Source organism: Malassezia vespertilionis, chromosome 1 (genome assembly GCF_029542925.1).
Source record: "Malassezia vespertilionis chromosome 1, complete sequence".
Taxonomy (NCBI): Eukaryota; Fungi; Basidiomycota; class Malasseziomycetes; order Malasseziales; family Malasseziaceae; genus Malassezia; species Malassezia vespertilionis.
The window spans coordinates 481,116-497,864 of NC_079247.1; the positions used below are offsets into that span (position 1 = coordinate 481,116).

Consider the following 16,749-nt stretch of genomic DNA (forward strand, 5'->3'; position numbering starts at 1 on the left):
ACGCGGCGTGGAGGAAAAGTTGGCAGCGCAACGCTTGTATATGACTAAACACTAGTGCGAAGCCCTTGGAGGGTCTCGGCGAGGCTCGCAAAGTGCGGCTCGTCGGCAAAGCTATCGCGCGTGCGCGCGATGAATGCGCGCAACAGAGTCCGCGCCTGGAAGTTCCAGTCTGGCATGGCCTCCTCTGTGCTGCCAGGCGCGGCTGGGCGTGTGCCCGTATTTTCCAGCGCGTCCACCAAATCCTGCAGCTCGTCCTTGGCGAGGCAAAAGGTGTGCAAATCGGTCACGACTTGAGTAGCATCGGGTGCGCCGAGCCCAAAACGGAAACTCTTAATGCGTACATCAAGCATCTTGCGGTACTCGTGAGCCCAAAGAAGAAAGCGCGCGTACACTTGCAGGATTGCCGCATTGGTGGAGAAGCGGGGGAGGAGCGTATTTTCAAACAGGCGCTGCACATCAGCACGCAGTCCATGTCCCTCGTTTTGGCTGCGCATCAAGGGGTCATCTTCATCCCACGGCGTCTGGATCACAGCGTCGACAATGCGGTTCAGCACGGTGAAATCGACCACGTCCTCTACAGAGGACGTCGTGGCGCTGCTTTGACTCGCTTCCTTACTTCGGATCTCGACGATGCGTGCGAGCGCACGCGCTGACTCGTGCATCATTCCCACATTGATGGACACAATCATGTAGTTGTACCACACCCGCCAAGAATCAAAGTTGTACTTGAGCGCAACGCCGAGCGCCTTGTGCGCAAGCACGCGAAGCTCGAACGCCGCGTTTGTCGACCGTTTCCCAGTTTCTTCGTCGTCCGCATCGAGACCGACGCCCGAGTCGGCGGCTGTGCTGGTGCTATGCATGCTCGCGGCATCGTCGTCTGCTGCATCAAACACCTTGTCGAGCCGATCCATCTGCGACTGGTGCATTTGCAAGTAGCAGTTGGCCAAATTGTTCCAGCTCTCTCCATCCTCCTCTTCCAGGGCGGTACACTTGCGGAAAGCAGACGCAGCCTCGACCCACTGCTGCATGCGCATATAGCTGCATCCCATCATGAACCAGCTGCGCGTAAAGAGCGCATTGATTCGGACTGCACGGCGCAACCATGCCGCAGCCTTGTCAAATGCGGAGAGGGCAAAATGGTAGGCTCCGAGCGAGCGCGCAGCACGCCCAGACGTAGCGTTGGAAATATCCCAGGCTTTTTGGTAGTGGTCCTCTGCATGTGCGACATCCAAGTCGCCCAATAAGCACCACAGTTTCGCCTCGCGCGCGCGCGCAAACTGCACTTGTTTCCGCGTATCGTTGCGCTTCTGCGCAAGCAGCGCTTCTGCCTCGGTCTTGTGGCCCTGCAAGAGATCGCGTACTACCTCGACGGCCTCTTCTTTGCGTCCAAGCAGCCCCAGGCACTGCACCACTTCGTCCCACATCTCGATACGCTCAAAGATTTCCAGCGCACTGCGCAGCACTCCGATCGAAACATACCTGCGTGCAAGCTCCGCCTGCATTTCCCACTGCGGCGGTAACTCCAAGCTGTAAAAAAAGCGCATCCGCTCGCGCAAGCTGCTGTCGTTCGAGGGCATTTGGTCGATCAATGCCTGGAGCTGGAGTGCAGAGCGGTCTACGGTACGTGAGCGATGCGCCTCCAAGCGGGAGCGCAACAAAAGCGCCATGGTGTGCACGCTCCAGTTTCGGGGATGGGAGAGAATGCGTTCCACAAACACCGACATTTGCTCGGTCGTCAGACCGTGCGACGGCTGGGTATTTTGGATGTTGAGGCACAGTGCGAGAAGAATGCACTGGTCCGTGACCGCGAGCGCAGGCTGGTTGGCGGGGTCGATGTGCGCAAGCACCTGGCTCGACTTGTCCGCAGCAGTAGAAGTAAACATGGTCTGCTCCAGGAGCGTATCGTCGTTCAGCGACAGGTTCGCGGGCTGGTGGTCCACCTGCGCTGCAGGGTTTACCGTGGCACTGTTATCCACGCTGTCGGTGCGCTGCACAGCATCGCCCGGTCTATCTTCTTCAACGTGGCGCGACTCGGCAAGGAGCACAAGCTGCATCTTGTCGTCCTTTTGGAACTTGGTCCGCTTCCCGGGCGCGCCAGTCATTTCATACACCAGTGCATTTGTCTTTGCTGCCTCCATAAGCAGCTCCGAGGCTTTGCGGTCGTTCCCGGCACGCTGGTGAGCAATAGCAACTTCGAGTATCGCACGCGCTGCCATCGTGCCCCATCCGTTAGCAACGTCTGGTTCGATGGCTGCACGCTGCTTGCATTGTTCTATAATCGCCTGCATTTTCTCCAGTGTTTGTGCATTGGGCTCAACGGCATCATCCAGAAGGCGCCTATGCACGCCGCCGACACGCAAATCCCACCATGGAAGCGTCTGCAAATGCCCACCTTTGTCGTTCCGTTCGAGCGCGCCCAAAATTTGGCGTGCATAGACCAGGTAAAAGGGACCTTTCGCCAAGTGGTATGCTGGTTCGCCCGCTTGTGTGAGCGATTCGAGGCATGCGGCATTTAACGACTTGGAGAAGGCCATATAGGCGTCTTCATCGTTGGGCACACGCTGCGGGAAGTACTGGGCGCCGCACATGTGCAGCAGTGCAGCGGGCGCCAACAGAAAATCGGGACCTGTCCAGTTCAGCTGGACGAATGCTTGCAGCGCGGCAACCGCAACACACAGCGTATCCAATGCAGATGCCGTATCGGACATGTTTACATCTAGTGCAAGCGTGGAGAACACGTCGGGCGTGGCTGTCGTATGCAGACATTGAACATGCTTCGCTACCTGTGCGGCCAACTTGTGGCTGGTCGCCGAACGCAACACTTGGTCGTACCTGCCGCTCAGGACCTTGCCTTGTAAACTATCGTCCAACACTTCCGGAACGGGCACGCCACGGATCAGCTGCCATTCGATATGCTCCAACGATCTCCACGGCTCGGCCATGGTGGAGGAAACGGCGCGCTCCAATTTTTTTTTACGAACGACTAGATCGGGCGCCGATGCGCAAGTGCTGACGAGCCCATCAGCGACTGCGTGTATAGAGCGACGGTACTGTACAGGGCGGAGCAGGGTCATCGACAAACCGCACGCTCCGCCGCGCCCGCGTCGATTTGTAGAAAATTGGTGATGTAGCTATGGGACTCTCGCTCGTGGCCAAGCACAGGCTTGCATCGTCCTCTTCTATATCCTTCGGCACGTCGGTAGCGGCGGGGCGATTGGGCAGTGGAATCACAGGGGAGAGTTTCTGCGGCGGCAGTGGGCCTTGCAGCGAGAAGCGCTTCAGTGCTTGTGGCGCTGCCGCACAGTAGGGCCTGAATCGCACAGGATACGGCGTCGCAGGCTCTCCGCCCTCGATCGACTCGCTCCCTGACGATGAGCACAGCCGCGTTGGCGGCGCTGAGCACAATATAGACATGGGCTGTGGCGCGGAGATATGTAGGCCTTGCAAGCGAGAAGCGGTACCAACCGGGGCGGTCTGAGAAGACAAACGTGGCGATTCGTTGTGGCGTGCACGGATCACGTCCGACGACCGGCGCGGCGAACCGCCGAGAAATCGATTTACCTCGTGCACCCATTCGACCATAGCGCGCTGGGCGTCGTCATCACTTTCGTCGTCGCTCCAATAGCTTTGCACACGCATCGGCGATTAGCTTTCGCGCCGACTGCTCTATATACCCACGATCCGTCCACCTGCACGTTCTAGCCATTGTCTGTGCGTCTTTGTCATTACTCCCGCAGGATTCCGTAAGCGTTGACTAAGGAGCTATGCACCGAGAGCTCAGGGCAAGCAATGATCATAATAGTCCCTGACATTCATGTCCCTATTCGTTTATTACGAGCGCAGAGCCCTGGGTTGTCTCAAATTACGCACGTTGATTCGTTAAAATAATGATATATTACGAAATAAGTTTAGCGTAGGCATCCAATCTGGCTTTAGACGTTGATGGCGTGGTGTGGAGCCGGGCCCATTCGCGGCGCAAACGTATATAAAGGGAGACGGCCCAGCTTGATCGCTCGTTTCACCAAACAAAGAATTTTTCATGGTTGGTCCCGTGACCGCGCAAGGCATCAGCAAAGGGAATGTAAGCACCCAGAGCGTCAAGCTAAGCTCTGGGTATGACATTCCTCAAGTGGCACTCGGCGTTTACAAAGCGCCGAACGACGGCACGACCGAGCAGGCGGTCAAGTGGGCGTTTGACGCTGGCTACCGCCATATCGATTCTGCCTCGCGGTATAACAATGAAGAAGCAGTTGGCCGCGCCGTGAAAGAGTGGTGCGCCGCCAACAACGTGCCGCGTGAGCAAATCTTCATTACTACCAAGCTGTGGGATGCGGACCAAAGCTCTGTGACCGCGGCGATTGACGAGTCACTGCGCAAGTTGGATATGAAGTACATTGACTTGTACTTGATTCACTCGCCTGAACCTGGCATTGAGTCATTCCTCAGCGCTTGGAAGGAAATGGAGGCCGCCGTGGATGCTGGTAAGGTTCGATCGATTGGCGTTTCCAACTTTGACGAGGAGCATCTAGATGCTCTGCTGCCGAATGCACGTATCAAGCCCGTCGTGAACCAGATTGAATCGCATCCATTCTTTGCGCACGAGGTGCTGCGCGAGCAGACGCTTAAGCGTGGCCTACAAATTGAGGCGTATTCTCCAATGGCACAGGGTGCTGCTTTGGACCGTGCCGAGATTAAGGCAATTGCTTCCAAGCACGGGAAGACGCCCGCGCAGGTCTTGCTCCGGTGGGGTATCCAGCTTGGCAACGTGATTCTGCCCAAGTCACTTACAAAGCACCGCATTGAAGCGAACGCGCAGCTGTTTGACTTTGTGCTTGACGAGGACGACATGGATATCCTGAACAACCTGGATGAAGGCTTGAAGATGGGAAAACTTGGTCCGCCTGGCACCTCGGCTCCTGCATCGCCTGGTGCTACGCGGCCAGGCTCGCGACGTGGCTCAAGTAACAATGGATTGGCTGGCAACAAGTTGCAAATGAGTAGCAGCTAAAAGCAAATAGATCACGTGCTCCATAGTCCGGAACGGTGCGCTGTTTTGCTGTAACGGTCATGACGAGCAAAGCGGAGACGGCTGCAGAGGGTGCGACAAGCACGGCGGGAGAGTCGCCTGCACCCGAGATGGAATCGTCAGCAGTGATTGAGTACTTGCGCTCGCGCGGCTTTGCGAAAGCGCTTGCGGCGATGCAGGCGGAAATTGGTGCGACGGACGGCGCTGCGCAGCCAGACGCGGCAAAAGCACACGACCCGCACTTTGGCGCGCAGACGGTGAGTATGGCTGAGCTTGCGAGTAAGAATGTGCCGCGCGATCCCCGCGACAAAGATGCGCCGGATACAGGCCCCAGTTCTGCGCTGGAGCACGCCGGGGCGCAAGCGCTGTTGCTTGATCCTACAGATACCGCGCGTGGCTTTGCCATGATCAAAACATGGTGCTGCGGCAGTTTGGATATATATCAGCCGGAGCTACTGCCGCTGCTACTTCCACTATTTGTGCATAGCTACATGAACCTTGTGGACATGGGACTGGGGTCCGCTGCCGAAGAATTTTACGTGGCACACACTTCTTTCTTCCAGCCGATGCACGCCTCTCTCCTCTCGCATTTGCGTGCGCTTTGCTTGCCGTCACAAATACAGTCAGATGAGCTTGCGCAGCGCTTCCGCACGGAGCGCTACGTGGTAAAAATGTCGCCAAACGTGTTTGGCCTACTAATTGGATGGCTTACGGATGGGACGAGCCCGGTAGGCTTTGCGAGCATGGACGATGCTTCGCTGATTGACAATATGCTTGAGCCTTCGCGCCGTGGGCGTGAAGCAATGCTTAAGATCATCAACGAGCGCTGCCGTCTGCAAGTGCTGCGTCATTCCATGTTCCAGCTGAATCCCTCCGAGCTCGAGGAAGGCACGGGACTTACCGGTGTCGGCCTGACCTACTCGAGCGCACCGAGCTCTTTTTCTGCTTCGCGTTTTCACCCCTCGCTCCAGTCGAACGCGGTGACCGAGACGGACACGATTGCGGACTATAATGCACGCGCTGCCGGCCCCCAACTAAAGCTGCACTCACGCATCCCACTTGCGGACGATTTGAAAGAGGAAGTGGATCATATTTTGAAAGGCGAGCAGCAGCAGCAGCGTGCCGTCGACACTCCGAAAAACGACGGCACACCCGCACCCGAGACGCAACGCGCGCGCTCCGAATCCGCAGTGCCTTCCGCCCGCAACGCTAGCGAGGAGGAAGAGAACGAGGAGATGGGCGAGCCCGACCCGAATGCCGACCTACTTGGCCCCGCGCTGGTCGACTTGCCGCCGCAGCCCTCGACATTCCGCACGGTGGATTTGCTGCGAGAAGTCGAGCGCGTGCGCGACGCTCGCAAGTGCCTGCGCATTGATCCCTCGCTTCCCATTGAGTCTGCCAGCGTCGCCAACGATGCTGGAAAGCAGGAGAATGGATGGCCCGGTGTCCCACGCACCGTCGGTCTCCCTAGTGTGTGCCTATACACCTTTTACGATGCCGAGGACGGCATGACCTGCTCTAAATTCTCCGAGGATCTCACGTTGATGGCTGCGGGCTTTGAAGAAAGCTACGTACAGGTATGGAGCTTGAAAGGCGAGCCATTGCGCGAGCTGGAAAGCGACCTGAACCTGTCCACCGTGCGCGACCGCAAGTCGCTACACAAGCACCGTGTTCCTCGCGCCGAGACGTCGCGCAAGCTTGTGGGCCACAGTGCGCCCGTATACAGCGTTGCTTTTGATCCCGTTGGCGGGAGCGGAAGCAGCCCCCGCAGTCTATTGAGCTGCAGCGCAGAAGGCATCACCCGACTCTGGAGCTTGGATACCTATTCCGCGCTCGCAGCGTACCGTGGGCACCAGTACCCTGTATGGGATGTGACTTGGGGCCCGCTTGGCACCTACTTTGCCACCGCAAGTGCGGACCGCACCGCGCGACTTTGGAGCACAGAGCGAATCAATCCGCTGCGCATTTACGCTGGCCACTTGTCTGACGTGGACTGCGTGCGCTTCCACCCCAATTCACTGTACCTTGCCACTGGCTCTTCGGACCGTACGTGCAGATTGTGGGACGTACAGCGCGGTGCATGTGTGCGTCTCTTTGTCGGCCACCAATCGCCCGTTTCCTGTATCCGTATCAGCACCGACGGCCGCTACTTGGCGTCTGCGAGCGGCGGCAACACGCTCGGCTCTCTTGCCCAGCAACTCGACCCCTCGCCAGACGCGTACTCCATCTCCCTTTGGGATCTTGCGAGCGGCCGGCGGATCAAGAAAATGTGGGGACACACGAGCACAATCCACGAAATGGACTTTAGTGCGGACAGTGCCGTGCTTGTGTCGGGCGCTGCTGACGAAACCGTTCGCTGCTGGGACGTGCGCGCGGCAGGCCAGGAGATGCCAGCGGTGCACGATGGCAGTGCACTGCACTTTGACGCTGCGCGCGCAAGTGCTGACTGCGTCGCAACGTACTTTACGAAAAACACCCCCGTCTACGACGTGCATTTCTCCCCCCGCAATCTCTGCCTTGCGTCGGGCGTGTATGGACCAGATAGTGGACCGTAGCGTAGTGTGCTATGAAATGCTAACGGCGATCACCAAGCACACTGACAATAGCCCCACGCACAATATCCGCGCCGCTTGCAACGTCGGTGGCGCTGAAGGCAGCACTGACGGCAAGCGGAATGCTCGGACCTGCGTGGAGGTATTGGCTCGCATGCATGACGTTGGGCAGGCGCCTCGAGCGTGTGAGCATCACACCGCTGTTCAGTGCCCGCTCCACAATCTGCTGGAGGAGTTGTTCCTGCTCCTTGATGCTCAAGTCGTGCATATTCTCAACCGAGTTTGGCGACGGAGGGGCCAAGTGGTCCTGCAGCGCGTTTGTCTTGCTGCGTACCTGGATATGGATCAGCGGACTGTCAGGGTCGCTCGGGATATAGATGCTCTCGATCTTGGTCAACACTGCGCGCACCTTGTTCACGTTTTCGCGCAGTCTGGTCATGAGCTCGGCGTGCATGCTCAGCTTTTGCATCGCCAGCATGGAGCCCGTGGCGAGCATCACGGGCATAGCCGCAGAGAAAACGAAGGAGAGGCCATTGATGCGCTGGTGCTTTACCGCGAAGGAGGACGAGGCACAGAAACCGCCGCTGGAACCAAACGCGATCGCCATGTTGCCGATGATAAACTCGACATCGTCGGCACTCACCTGCTGTGCCTCGGTAATGCCACGGCCTGTGGGGCCAAGCGCGCCGAGGCTGTACGACTCGTCCAAGAATAGGCGGAAACGGTAGCGCTTCTTCAGCTCGACAATCTTGCGCAGGTTGCAGCAGGTGCCGTCAGACTCAAAGAATCCCTCGGTTACGATAAAGCGCCGCCGGAGGGGACCGTCGCTCTTGTCCTGCTGCTCCTGAACACGCTTTAGGAGCGATTCGAGCGAGTCCATGTCGTTGTGGTTGTACCAGTACACCGTGCTGCGCGAGAGTTGCAGTCCTTGTTGAATGGCAAAATTCACGCCAGCGTCGGCGACAATGATATCGCCGCGCTTGCTAAATGCGGGAATGACGCCCGAAACAGTAGAGAATCCCTGACTGTAGATGATTGCATCCTCTTTTCCCACAAAGCGCGCAAGCTCTTTTTCAAGGCGCATGTGCATGTCACTCGTACCGTAGAAGCCAGGGGGAGAGCAACTGCCCACGCCGTAATCACGCAGAATTTTTTGCGCTTGCTTGCTCATGTCGGGATCGCTGACCAAACCAGCAAAATTGAAGCTTGCCATATTGATCACGTCTTTTGGCTGTGTTCCACTGAGCCATGTTGCAGTGACTTTTACGTGGGGGCCCGTGTGGCCCACAATCATGGGCACGCTTTCCAGGTCGTGCTTCTCTGTCTCTGTCAGCGGCTGACAAAGTGGCTCTGGCTCAAAGTCCTGGACAAGGTAGTCGATCTCGCTCTCGCTCAACTGTACATAGTTGGACGTCGACTGTCCGCTTCGCGTGCGGTTCTGCAAAATCGTGCGCACCGCAAAAATGAAGAGAATCAACTCGAGGAGCGAACGGATAGGGTCTTTTTGATAGCTACTCGCAATGTAGCGCATCACAATACCATGCCCTGGCAATGAGCGAAAGAACCCTCTCAGACCACTGCCTATGGCCGAGAACGGGTCGTCATATTCTTGCTGGTTTTCCATCCCTGCAAAACGCGGCAAGTGGGCGTTCGACGGAAGACGTCGATTGGGTAATACTGAAATTAAATTGGCCCATCGCGGCGCACTACGTGTTGGGACGGTGGGGTGCGAGCACAGCAATTACGTCTAATTTAATACGCAGTGCACAGGAGAGTATCGTCAGTAGCGATTTGTACCAGCTGTATTACAGTGCTTCTTCGTCTGCATTTGCGGAAGCATCTTCCGTCTCATCAATCCAGCTTTGCTCAACGGTTTGCTTGACGCGCCGCACGTATTCTTTCATATTTTCTCGGTATAGCGATGCGGCTTCTGCATTTGCTGGGCTGTTTGGATTGGGGTCGTGCAATAGACTCTGGATACTTGTGAGCACAGCGGCCACATCGTATGTCGGGCTCCATCGGTTTTGGAGAATGTCTAAGCATAATTCCCCATTCGCATATACATTGGGATGGAACATTTTGCTCAAAAACTTGACCGACGGAGGCTTATTTGGGTACGCTTCGTCAAAAGTCATCAGTAGCTTGAAGGTTCCATCTTCAAATGGCGTTTCCGCTGCATGTTAGCACCACACCGTAAACGCACCAGGCCCAAAAATCACCGCATTCCACACAAGCAGATTGTCTGCGCAAGGTGCGCCGGAGATACCACCTGGCGGATCCGAGGAGAGCCGCTTAAAGTCTCGAATTAGTCTTCGCTTTGACGGCGTAGACTGTACATTCGCGTTAGCCATGCACGCCCTTTCTCTTCTATCAAATACGCACCATCTAGGTATGGACAAAGGCACAGTCTAGTTTGGGGACAGGAATCCAACTGTGAGGGTATAAGATGTTCATGCGGCGCTGGAGGGATTGCGTCGCGCTACCACGTGGCAAATTTAATAATAGAGATGGCCTCGTTCGGCCGATGCGCAGCGCGTGCGCCTCGCCCCGCCTCGCGATGCTTTGGCGCGCGACTCCGCCATGGATGGCAGCGGAGGCGGCAGTCGGTAGTGCAGTAAAATCAATGTACCCGTTAATGGCCTGTAATCATGGATACTAGTTGCACACATGGTAGGTACAGAAGAAGATGCAGCTAGTACAAAAGTCCCTGCCATGATGTGTGATGCTCTACTATATTACATGGGTTGATAGCCTTGCATACCATAGCCTTGCGGCTGCTGCGGCGGTGGCGGCATTGCGCCTGCGGCCTGCGGCTGGAAGCCGCCGTCGCGCGAGTGCTGCCAATTGCAGATACCGCATAGCCAAACATGGTTTGATTTAAGCGGAATCTGTATATGTTAACTACATTTGCGTGCTTGCACATACCAAAGGGATCCAGCAAAGTTCAAACCACATGCGCGATTTGGCCTCCACGACCTGGGCATTGTTGCACCTCGGGCACACGTACGGAGTGCCGTCGCCCTCCTGCTTAATCTTGTTCGGACATCCGAAAACAATGGGGATACAAAAGCAAAAGTCCTGCTTGTTAGCAACACTGCCCGTGCCGCGCATGCAATGCTACACCTACCATCGTTGTATAGAGGCGTCAAAGGGCAACTGTCGTGAGACTTGCGCATCGGGCCATGTGCCGCTACATTACTAAACATTCTCGGCTCAGGACAGGTACACGCCCAGTGCCTTGAGGCGCGTGCCAAGCCACAGCTCCTCGACATGCGCAGAAATGTGCGTTCCGGAGATGCTCTTAGTCAGTTGCACCAATTCCTCTAGGTCCAAATTGCGAGGTAGGTAAAATAGGTTTTTTTGTGTAATGCTGCGGCACAGCTTAAACATTTCGAAACCGTTGACTGGCTGCAGCCGCATCAGCGAGTACGAGTCCCAATATTTGGTAGCCGGTGACTTTGAAAACGCCTCATTATCGGCGGGATAATGCAATTTGTCTGTCACATGGTTTCCCCATCGCGTCATGACCTGGTCTTCATCTGGGGGTGCTGCAGCAGTATCCACGCTTAGGTTTGCGCATGTTTCTGCTTTCGCGCGCTCTGCAAGCTTGGCGGGCGGACGACGGCGCGAATGGCGCTTATCTTCTACACGTGTCCATTCGTCAGGGCCAGTAGAGGGCGACATGACTTTTGGGGGGTTGCGATAATCGACGCCGCCCCATGGCGGTGACTGTTGTCAGCAGCATGCAAAGCGCGTACCGAAAATATGCTGCGTGTCAGTGCCAAGTACCAACATACATATCAATTTTCCTGTGGTTCCAGCCGTACCATGGCGCCTCGTTTGCCGTTTCGTCGGCTTTGCTCGAATCGAAGCTGTAGCTCTTGGCAAATTCAACAAAGTCGCCGCACAGCACGGTGAGTCTGTGCGAAACGCCGTATATTGTCGCTATTGATTAATCGTTTCACCCGTACACACCATTATGCCGCGCCATGGCGGCCTTGACAGGGTCGATCTCAATGCCCACCGCTGCATGTTAGCCGACTGCGGGCACCTACCGTGCTGGCACGTCGTTGCAAATTGGATAAGGTTCCCACCTGCACCACAGCATGCATCTAGTATCACGTCGCATGCACATTGCTCCGCGAGACGATATGCAACAGCCTCTGGCGTGACGGAGAACCAGGATTCTTGGTCTAGCAAGATGCCTTCTTCAAAACGAGAAAAGAGCGAAGTTCTTACCCGCCAGTATTTGTGCATAGACGCCGGAAGATCGTCTCGTTTTCGGATCGCAATCCGTTGAGCTGTCTCCAGCGGGCTTTCCTGATCGGCCATGGAGGGTCCAAGAGATGTGCGGGCGGGGGCGAATTAATTTGGGATCTAAGTGTTTTGGGACTACGTGCACGCGCCATGCGCCAACAAAAAGAGCGACTGTGCGGCAATGCCGTGCAGCTTTCCAGTGGCAGCAACGAGCATCTCGGATACTTGAGAAAGCGCCGCTGTCTCGTATACTGGACCCCGTAGTGTATAACATGTCGTACGATCGAGCGCAGGCATTGTAGCGATAAGCATATGCGTGCTTGCTTGCGCAGCCTCGTCCCTGGATGGATCGACGACCCATTGCTGAACGCATGCATTGTCGCGCGGAAGCGAAGGAATTGCACACTTTTCATGTCAGTCAGCGCGCTATACGTACCGCAGCGGCGCTCGTCACGAGGCCGTACATTTCAATACCCGATTCTGCCAGCGCTGCGCTAGCCGCTGTGATTGCCAGCGCGACGCACCCAAGCTCGGTGGTATCCATGTCCAGCACATTTACGTACACGTCAATCGACGATTTAGGAAGCAGCTCAAGTCGAATCGAAGGGAGCAGAGCCTGCTCGACCAGCGCTGCAAGCCCCGGCGCTTCTGCATCCTTGCCGGGCTTGCAACGTACCGTGCGCGAGAACGGCGACATGTCCACATTCACGTTCAATTCCGCTTTACCCGCATACTGCCGACCACGCACCTGTCGTGGGCCATGTCTAATATAAGCACGCACATAAATACATACACTGCACAAGCAATTTTCGTACTTCCACATTCCAGGAGCGCACTACCACTCGCGTTTGGAATAATCCCAGGCTGCACATCTGGAGGGTGAGCTGCATGCATGCACGTACGTATTGGCCTAATATCCTGTGGTCCGCGGCCTTCAGTTCGCGGCGTCCCATTGCGTCGCACGATCCGCTCGGCACTCGGCAAATCGACACCGAGCGCCATGGTCTGCAAGGCCAGCTCTGACGGGGGTATCAGTTTGGGCTCAGTAAGCAAGCGGTGCTCGTCGATCACCCATACAGAGCCTTCAGGTGCGGAAGGATGCACCGAGAGGTCGAATACTGGCAGGTACGTATCTTCCGGCCCGTTGGCACGGCGTTTATCGTACTGCGCCATGGTGCAATTTGTGAAAAAAAAAGTGGAGTTAACTGCAACGCTATGGGTTTCTAGTTTCAGGCTACAGGAGCATGTACACGGCTGCAGACGCAAGTACCGTGCAGACCAGCATCACTGTCGGGTAAGAACGCATATTGTATCCCTCATTCCCCGATCCATCGCCATTTTCGTAGATGTATAGGTTTTCTATCTTCCAGTACGCCCTGTTAAAGCTGTTTCCGTGGTTCCCGACTTGCTCAGCGTCGGACTGGTACTTCTTGAGGCACGGCGTGTCAGGGTAAGACACATGTGCCCAGTTATTTGCGCCAGAGAGTGCGATGTTGAGCACGATTCTGTGCGCGTCGAACTGGTCCTTGCAGTTAGTCAAGCCAAAGTTGGCGCTCGGCGTGCCCCAGCTATCGGGGTCAATAGTCTTGCCGGGATTCTTGAGCTCGTCCGGCTGCTTGCCCTTGTCCCAGAACCACATACGGATTCCTTTGCCGCCATTGCTGAAATCGCGCTGCATCGCGACAAGGCCGCCACCGTTTTTGTTCAAAGCATTGCCCCACGTAATCGTATCGGTACCATTCATCGCAATCCTGCACCCACTCTCCTGGTTCGCCTGGTAGTTGCACTGCGGGAAGACAGTCGTTCCTGTCTGCGGCCCGCCTCCAACCTCGCACTGCCCCGCAACGTGAATCGAGGCTTGGTTGTACGTGTATTGATCGTTTACATTCTCAGCAATATCAATCTCACCGCCTTCAGGCCATCCGACGCTCCCGTTTGTCGGCGTGATGGCCCCAGTCACGGTCCAAAATGCGGGCCACACAGCGCAACCGGTGGGAAAATGGGAGGCTTCGAGAATAAGCACCGCATCCTGGAACGTCTGTTTGGAATGGATACGCACAGAGGGGCGCCCTTCCGTCTGTTTCTGTACAGTGCTTACACGCATGAAGAAACTTTTATCTTTCACCTCGGTCAAGTTTAAATTCTTGGCATTGTCAAGGTCCTGGTAAACGACCAAGCCGTTTGTGGGGTCAGGTCCGTGGTAAAAGTCAAATTTATCGTAAAATGCATCGCCTTGAATCGTTTCTGAGAGTGACCACTGTGCTCCGCGCACAGCTGCTAGTGCTGCAAACGCAACGGCAAAAACTCTCATTGTCGCTGGGCAGCTTGGCATCCTTTTGATGAGGCGGTGTACCGCATAGCACGTGATGGGACATGTGGCGCGTGGCGCGTGTGGCCAAAGTGTTGCTTAAATGCGTCGCAGCGCGATTCTTTCGGTGCTTGGCGAGCAAACCAACACGCCCAAAAAGCACGATGATGAGCTCGGAAGCAGGCAGCTCGCGAGTGGTGGCGGATTTGGGCCTCTGCTCGGACAAAAACCGTTCAAGACGCCGTCTTCTGCGCGTCGCGAGCAGGCCGTTGCGGGTCTGCGAAAGCGCGCGCGCGTAAATTATGCAGGTCTCGGTACGGAGGGAGAGGAGAACGATGCGCCGCATGAGATTCAAGGGCCGAAGCCAAAACGCGCGCTCGAAGGCGTATACAAAAACATTGACGCATCTGGCGTCTCCCTGAACGTCGACCGGCGCAAGTGGACGGTGTACGAGGCCAAGCCCGACGCGTTGCAGCGCAGGTTTGCGATTCCGTCCATACGGAATGACAAGGGTGAGACAGTTGCGACACATATGACCTACGCTGCACTCGGTGTGCGGCGCGCTGTGGATATTCCACCGCGCCCACTGCACGATCCCATGTCGGAGCATGCAATTGTCCTCTTTGACCCCACCGTTGACGACATGGATTTTGAACGCGAGCGCGAGCGACTTCGAATTGCAGCAGCAGAAGAGCATACACGGACGCTTCAGACAAACGGCCCACACAAAAGCCTCGCGGCCATGCTGGGCCTTGACAAGCCGCGGGTCACGATGGAGGAAAAGGTGCCGGTGGTCATTGACCCACGGCTGGGCAAGGTTTTGCGGCCGCACCAAGTAGAAGGCGTCAAGTTCCTTTACCGGTGTACCACTGGCCTGATATCGGAGAATGCACACGGGTGCATTATGGCGGACGAAATGGGTCTCGGCAAAACACTGCAGTGCATCGCACTCATGTGGACGCTACTGCGTCAATCGCCGTCACCTGGCAAGAGCATTATTGAAAAATGCATCATTGTATGCCCCTCGAGTCTTGTGCGCAATTGGGCGAACGAGCTGGTAAAGTGGCTGGGGACCTCGGCGCCCGGCGCACTTGCACTGGACGGCAAACTCTCACGCGAGCGAATGTTTGAATCTGTACAACGCTGGTCCGAGGCAAAAGGTCGTGCCGTTGTGCATCCCGTCATGATTGTTTCCTACGAAACGCTGCGAAACTTGCAAGAGGTGCTGGGCAAGGCCGAAGTGGGCTTGCTCCTCTGCGACGAAGGCCACCGACTGAAGAATGCGGATTCCCTCACTGTACAGACGCTCGACATGATCAATGTCAAGCGTCGCGTCATTTTATCCGGAACGCCGATCCAAAACGATCTTTCCGAATACTTTTCTTTGCTCAACTTTGCCATTCCCGATGTGCTGGGCAACCGCAACATGTTCCGCAAGCGCTTTGAGATCGATATATTGCGCGGCCGCGATGCCAGTGCGACTGATAAACAGCAGCAGGCGGGCCGTGAAAAGCTACAGGAACTAACAGGAATTGTGAGCCAGTTTATTATTCGCCGCACCAACGATATTCTCTCGAAATACTTGCCGGTCAAGTACGAGCACGTTGTTTTTTGCAATCTGTCTCCGTTCCAATTGGCGCTCTACGACTTGTTTGTCAAGTCGCCGTCGATCAAGCGGCTGCTTCGCGGCGTCGGATCCCAGCCGCTCAAGGCCATTGGCATTTTAAAAAAGCTGTGCAATCACCCCGACTTGCTCAACTTGCCCGACGACTTGGACGGCAGCGAACAACTTTTTCCCGAAGGGTACAAGCCAGGCGATCGTCGCAGTGTTACCGTGGAACTTTCGGGCAAGTTGGCCGTCCTCGCACGTTTCCTGCACACCATCCGTACGACGACCGACGACAAGATCGTGCTTATTAGCAACTATACACAAACACTCGACTTATTTGAGCGTCTCTGCCGCACGCGCCGCTGGGGATTTTTCCGCTTGGACGGCACGATGAATATCGGCAAGCGCCAACGCCTCGTGGACCGATTTAATGATCCCCAAGCACCCGAGTTTATCTTTTTGCTTTCCTCCAAAGCCGGCGGTTGCGGCCTGAACTTGATCGGTGCCAACCGGCTAGTGCTATTTGACCCCGACTGGAACCCTGCTTCGGATCAGCAAGCGCTTGCGCGTGTATGGCGCGATGGCCAGAAAAAATCGTGTTTTGTCTACCGCTTTATCGCCACGGGGTCCATTGAGGAAAAGATTCTCCAGCGGCAGTCACACAAGCAGGCGCTTTCGTCGTGTGTTGTTGATGAGGCACTGGATGCCGAGCGACACTTTTCTGGAGAGGACTTGCGTGCTCTTTTCCAATTCAAGGCTGCAACTTTGTGCGACACACACGATACCTACAAATGCAAGCGGTGCCAGCACGGAAAACAAGTCGCCAACGCGCCTGCCATGCTTTACGGAGATACGAGCACGTACGTACTTTACTTACTTACACACAGCTGGAACCATTTTCACAGAGACGACTTGGGCGCGCTCCACGACGATCTCTTGCGCGCCGAAGTCGTGCACGACGACATTTCCTACGTATTCCAGTACTGTAGCCATTAAT

At 56.0% G+C, this 16,749-nt stretch overlaps 10 protein-coding genes across 10 annotated transcripts; 3 read left to right on the forward strand and 7 right to left on the reverse strand.

Annotated features, from left to right (window-relative positions):
* Window positions 1-44: 44 nt before the first annotated feature.
* Window positions 45-2,942, reverse strand: MVES1_000278 (uncharacterized protein; the record flags this gene model as incomplete). Its single annotated transcript, XM_056205139.1, has 1 exon — window positions 45-2,942. The coding sequence occupies one exon, from the start codon at window positions 2,940-2,942 to the stop codon at window positions 45-47; it is 2,898 nt and encodes a 965-aa protein (XP_056061114.1).
* A 1,097-nt stretch (window positions 2,943-4,039) lies between these two features.
* On the forward strand, window positions 4,040-5,008 carry MVES1_000279 (uncharacterized protein; the record flags this gene model as incomplete). The annotated part of the gene is made up of 1 exon (XM_056205140.1): window positions 4,040-5,008. The coding sequence occupies one exon, from the start codon at window positions 4,040-4,042 to the stop codon at window positions 5,006-5,008; it is 969 nt and encodes a 322-aa protein (XP_056061115.1).
* Window positions 5,009-5,067: 59 nt separating this feature from the next.
* Window positions 5,068-7,581, forward strand: TAF5 (Transcription initiation factor TFIID subunit 5; the record flags this gene model as incomplete). The annotated part of the gene is made up of 1 exon (XM_056205141.1): window positions 5,068-7,581. The coding sequence occupies one exon, from the start codon at window positions 5,068-5,070 to the stop codon at window positions 7,579-7,581; it is 2,514 nt and encodes an 837-aa protein (XP_056061116.1).
* A 19-nt stretch (window positions 7,582-7,600) lies between these two features.
* On the reverse strand, window positions 7,601-9,202 carry LCB1 (serine C-palmitoyltransferase; the record flags this gene model as incomplete). Its single annotated transcript, XM_056205142.1, has 1 exon — window positions 7,601-9,202. The coding sequence occupies one exon, from the start codon at window positions 9,200-9,202 to the stop codon at window positions 7,601-7,603; it is 1,602 nt and encodes a 533-aa protein (XP_056061117.1).
* A 181-nt stretch (window positions 9,203-9,383) lies between these two features.
* UBC2 (E2 ubiquitin-conjugating enzyme) lies at window positions 9,384-9,963 on the reverse strand (the record flags this gene model as incomplete). Its single annotated transcript, XM_056205143.1, has 3 exons — window positions 9,384-9,751; window positions 9,782-9,908; window positions 9,961-9,963. The coding sequence occupies 3 exons, from the start codon at window positions 9,961-9,963 to the stop codon at window positions 9,384-9,386; spliced, it is 498 nt and encodes a 165-aa protein (XP_056061118.1).
* A 350-nt stretch (window positions 9,964-10,313) lies between these two features.
* Window positions 10,314-10,708, reverse strand: MVES1_000283 (uncharacterized protein; the record flags this gene model as incomplete). Its single annotated transcript, XM_056205144.1, has 3 exons — window positions 10,314-10,466; window positions 10,504-10,656; window positions 10,706-10,708. 3 exons carry the CDS (start codon window positions 10,706-10,708, stop codon window positions 10,314-10,316), a joined length of 309 nt encoding a protein of 102 aa, XP_056061119.1.
* Window positions 10,709-10,791: 83 nt separating this feature from the next.
* tgs1 (putative diacylglycerol O-acyltransferase tgs1) lies at window positions 10,792-11,910 on the reverse strand (the record flags this gene model as incomplete). The annotated part of the gene is made up of 6 exons (XM_056205145.1): window positions 10,792-11,307; window positions 11,337-11,346; window positions 11,376-11,498; window positions 11,550-11,604; window positions 11,634-11,672; window positions 11,712-11,910. The coding sequence occupies 6 exons, from the start codon at window positions 11,908-11,910 to the stop codon at window positions 10,792-10,794; spliced, it is 942 nt and encodes a 313-aa protein (XP_056061120.1).
* A 60-nt stretch (window positions 11,911-11,970) lies between these two features.
* On the reverse strand, window positions 11,971-13,008 carry MTR3 (3'-5'-exoribonuclease; the record flags this gene model as incomplete). The annotated part of the gene is made up of 6 exons (XM_056205146.1): window positions 11,971-12,086; window positions 12,117-12,240; window positions 12,272-12,583; window positions 12,625-12,707; window positions 12,738-12,753; window positions 12,799-13,008. 6 exons carry the CDS (start codon window positions 13,006-13,008, stop codon window positions 11,971-11,973), a joined length of 861 nt encoding a protein of 286 aa, XP_056061121.1.
* A 61-nt stretch (window positions 13,009-13,069) lies between these two features.
* MVES1_000286 (uncharacterized protein) lies at window positions 13,070-14,146 on the reverse strand (the record flags this gene model as incomplete). The annotated part of the gene is made up of 1 exon (XM_056205147.1): window positions 13,070-14,146. The coding sequence occupies one exon, from the start codon at window positions 14,144-14,146 to the stop codon at window positions 13,070-13,072; it is 1,077 nt and encodes a 358-aa protein (XP_056061122.1).
* Window positions 14,147-14,246: 100 nt separating this feature from the next.
* Window positions 14,247-16,748, forward strand: RAD54 (DNA-dependent ATPase protein rad54; the record flags this gene model as incomplete). The annotated part of the gene is made up of 1 exon (XM_056205148.1): window positions 14,247-16,748. One exon carries the CDS (start codon window positions 14,247-14,249, stop codon window positions 16,746-16,748), a length of 2,502 nt encoding a protein of 833 aa, XP_056061123.1.
* Between the last annotated feature and the right edge of the window lies 1 nt (window position 16,749).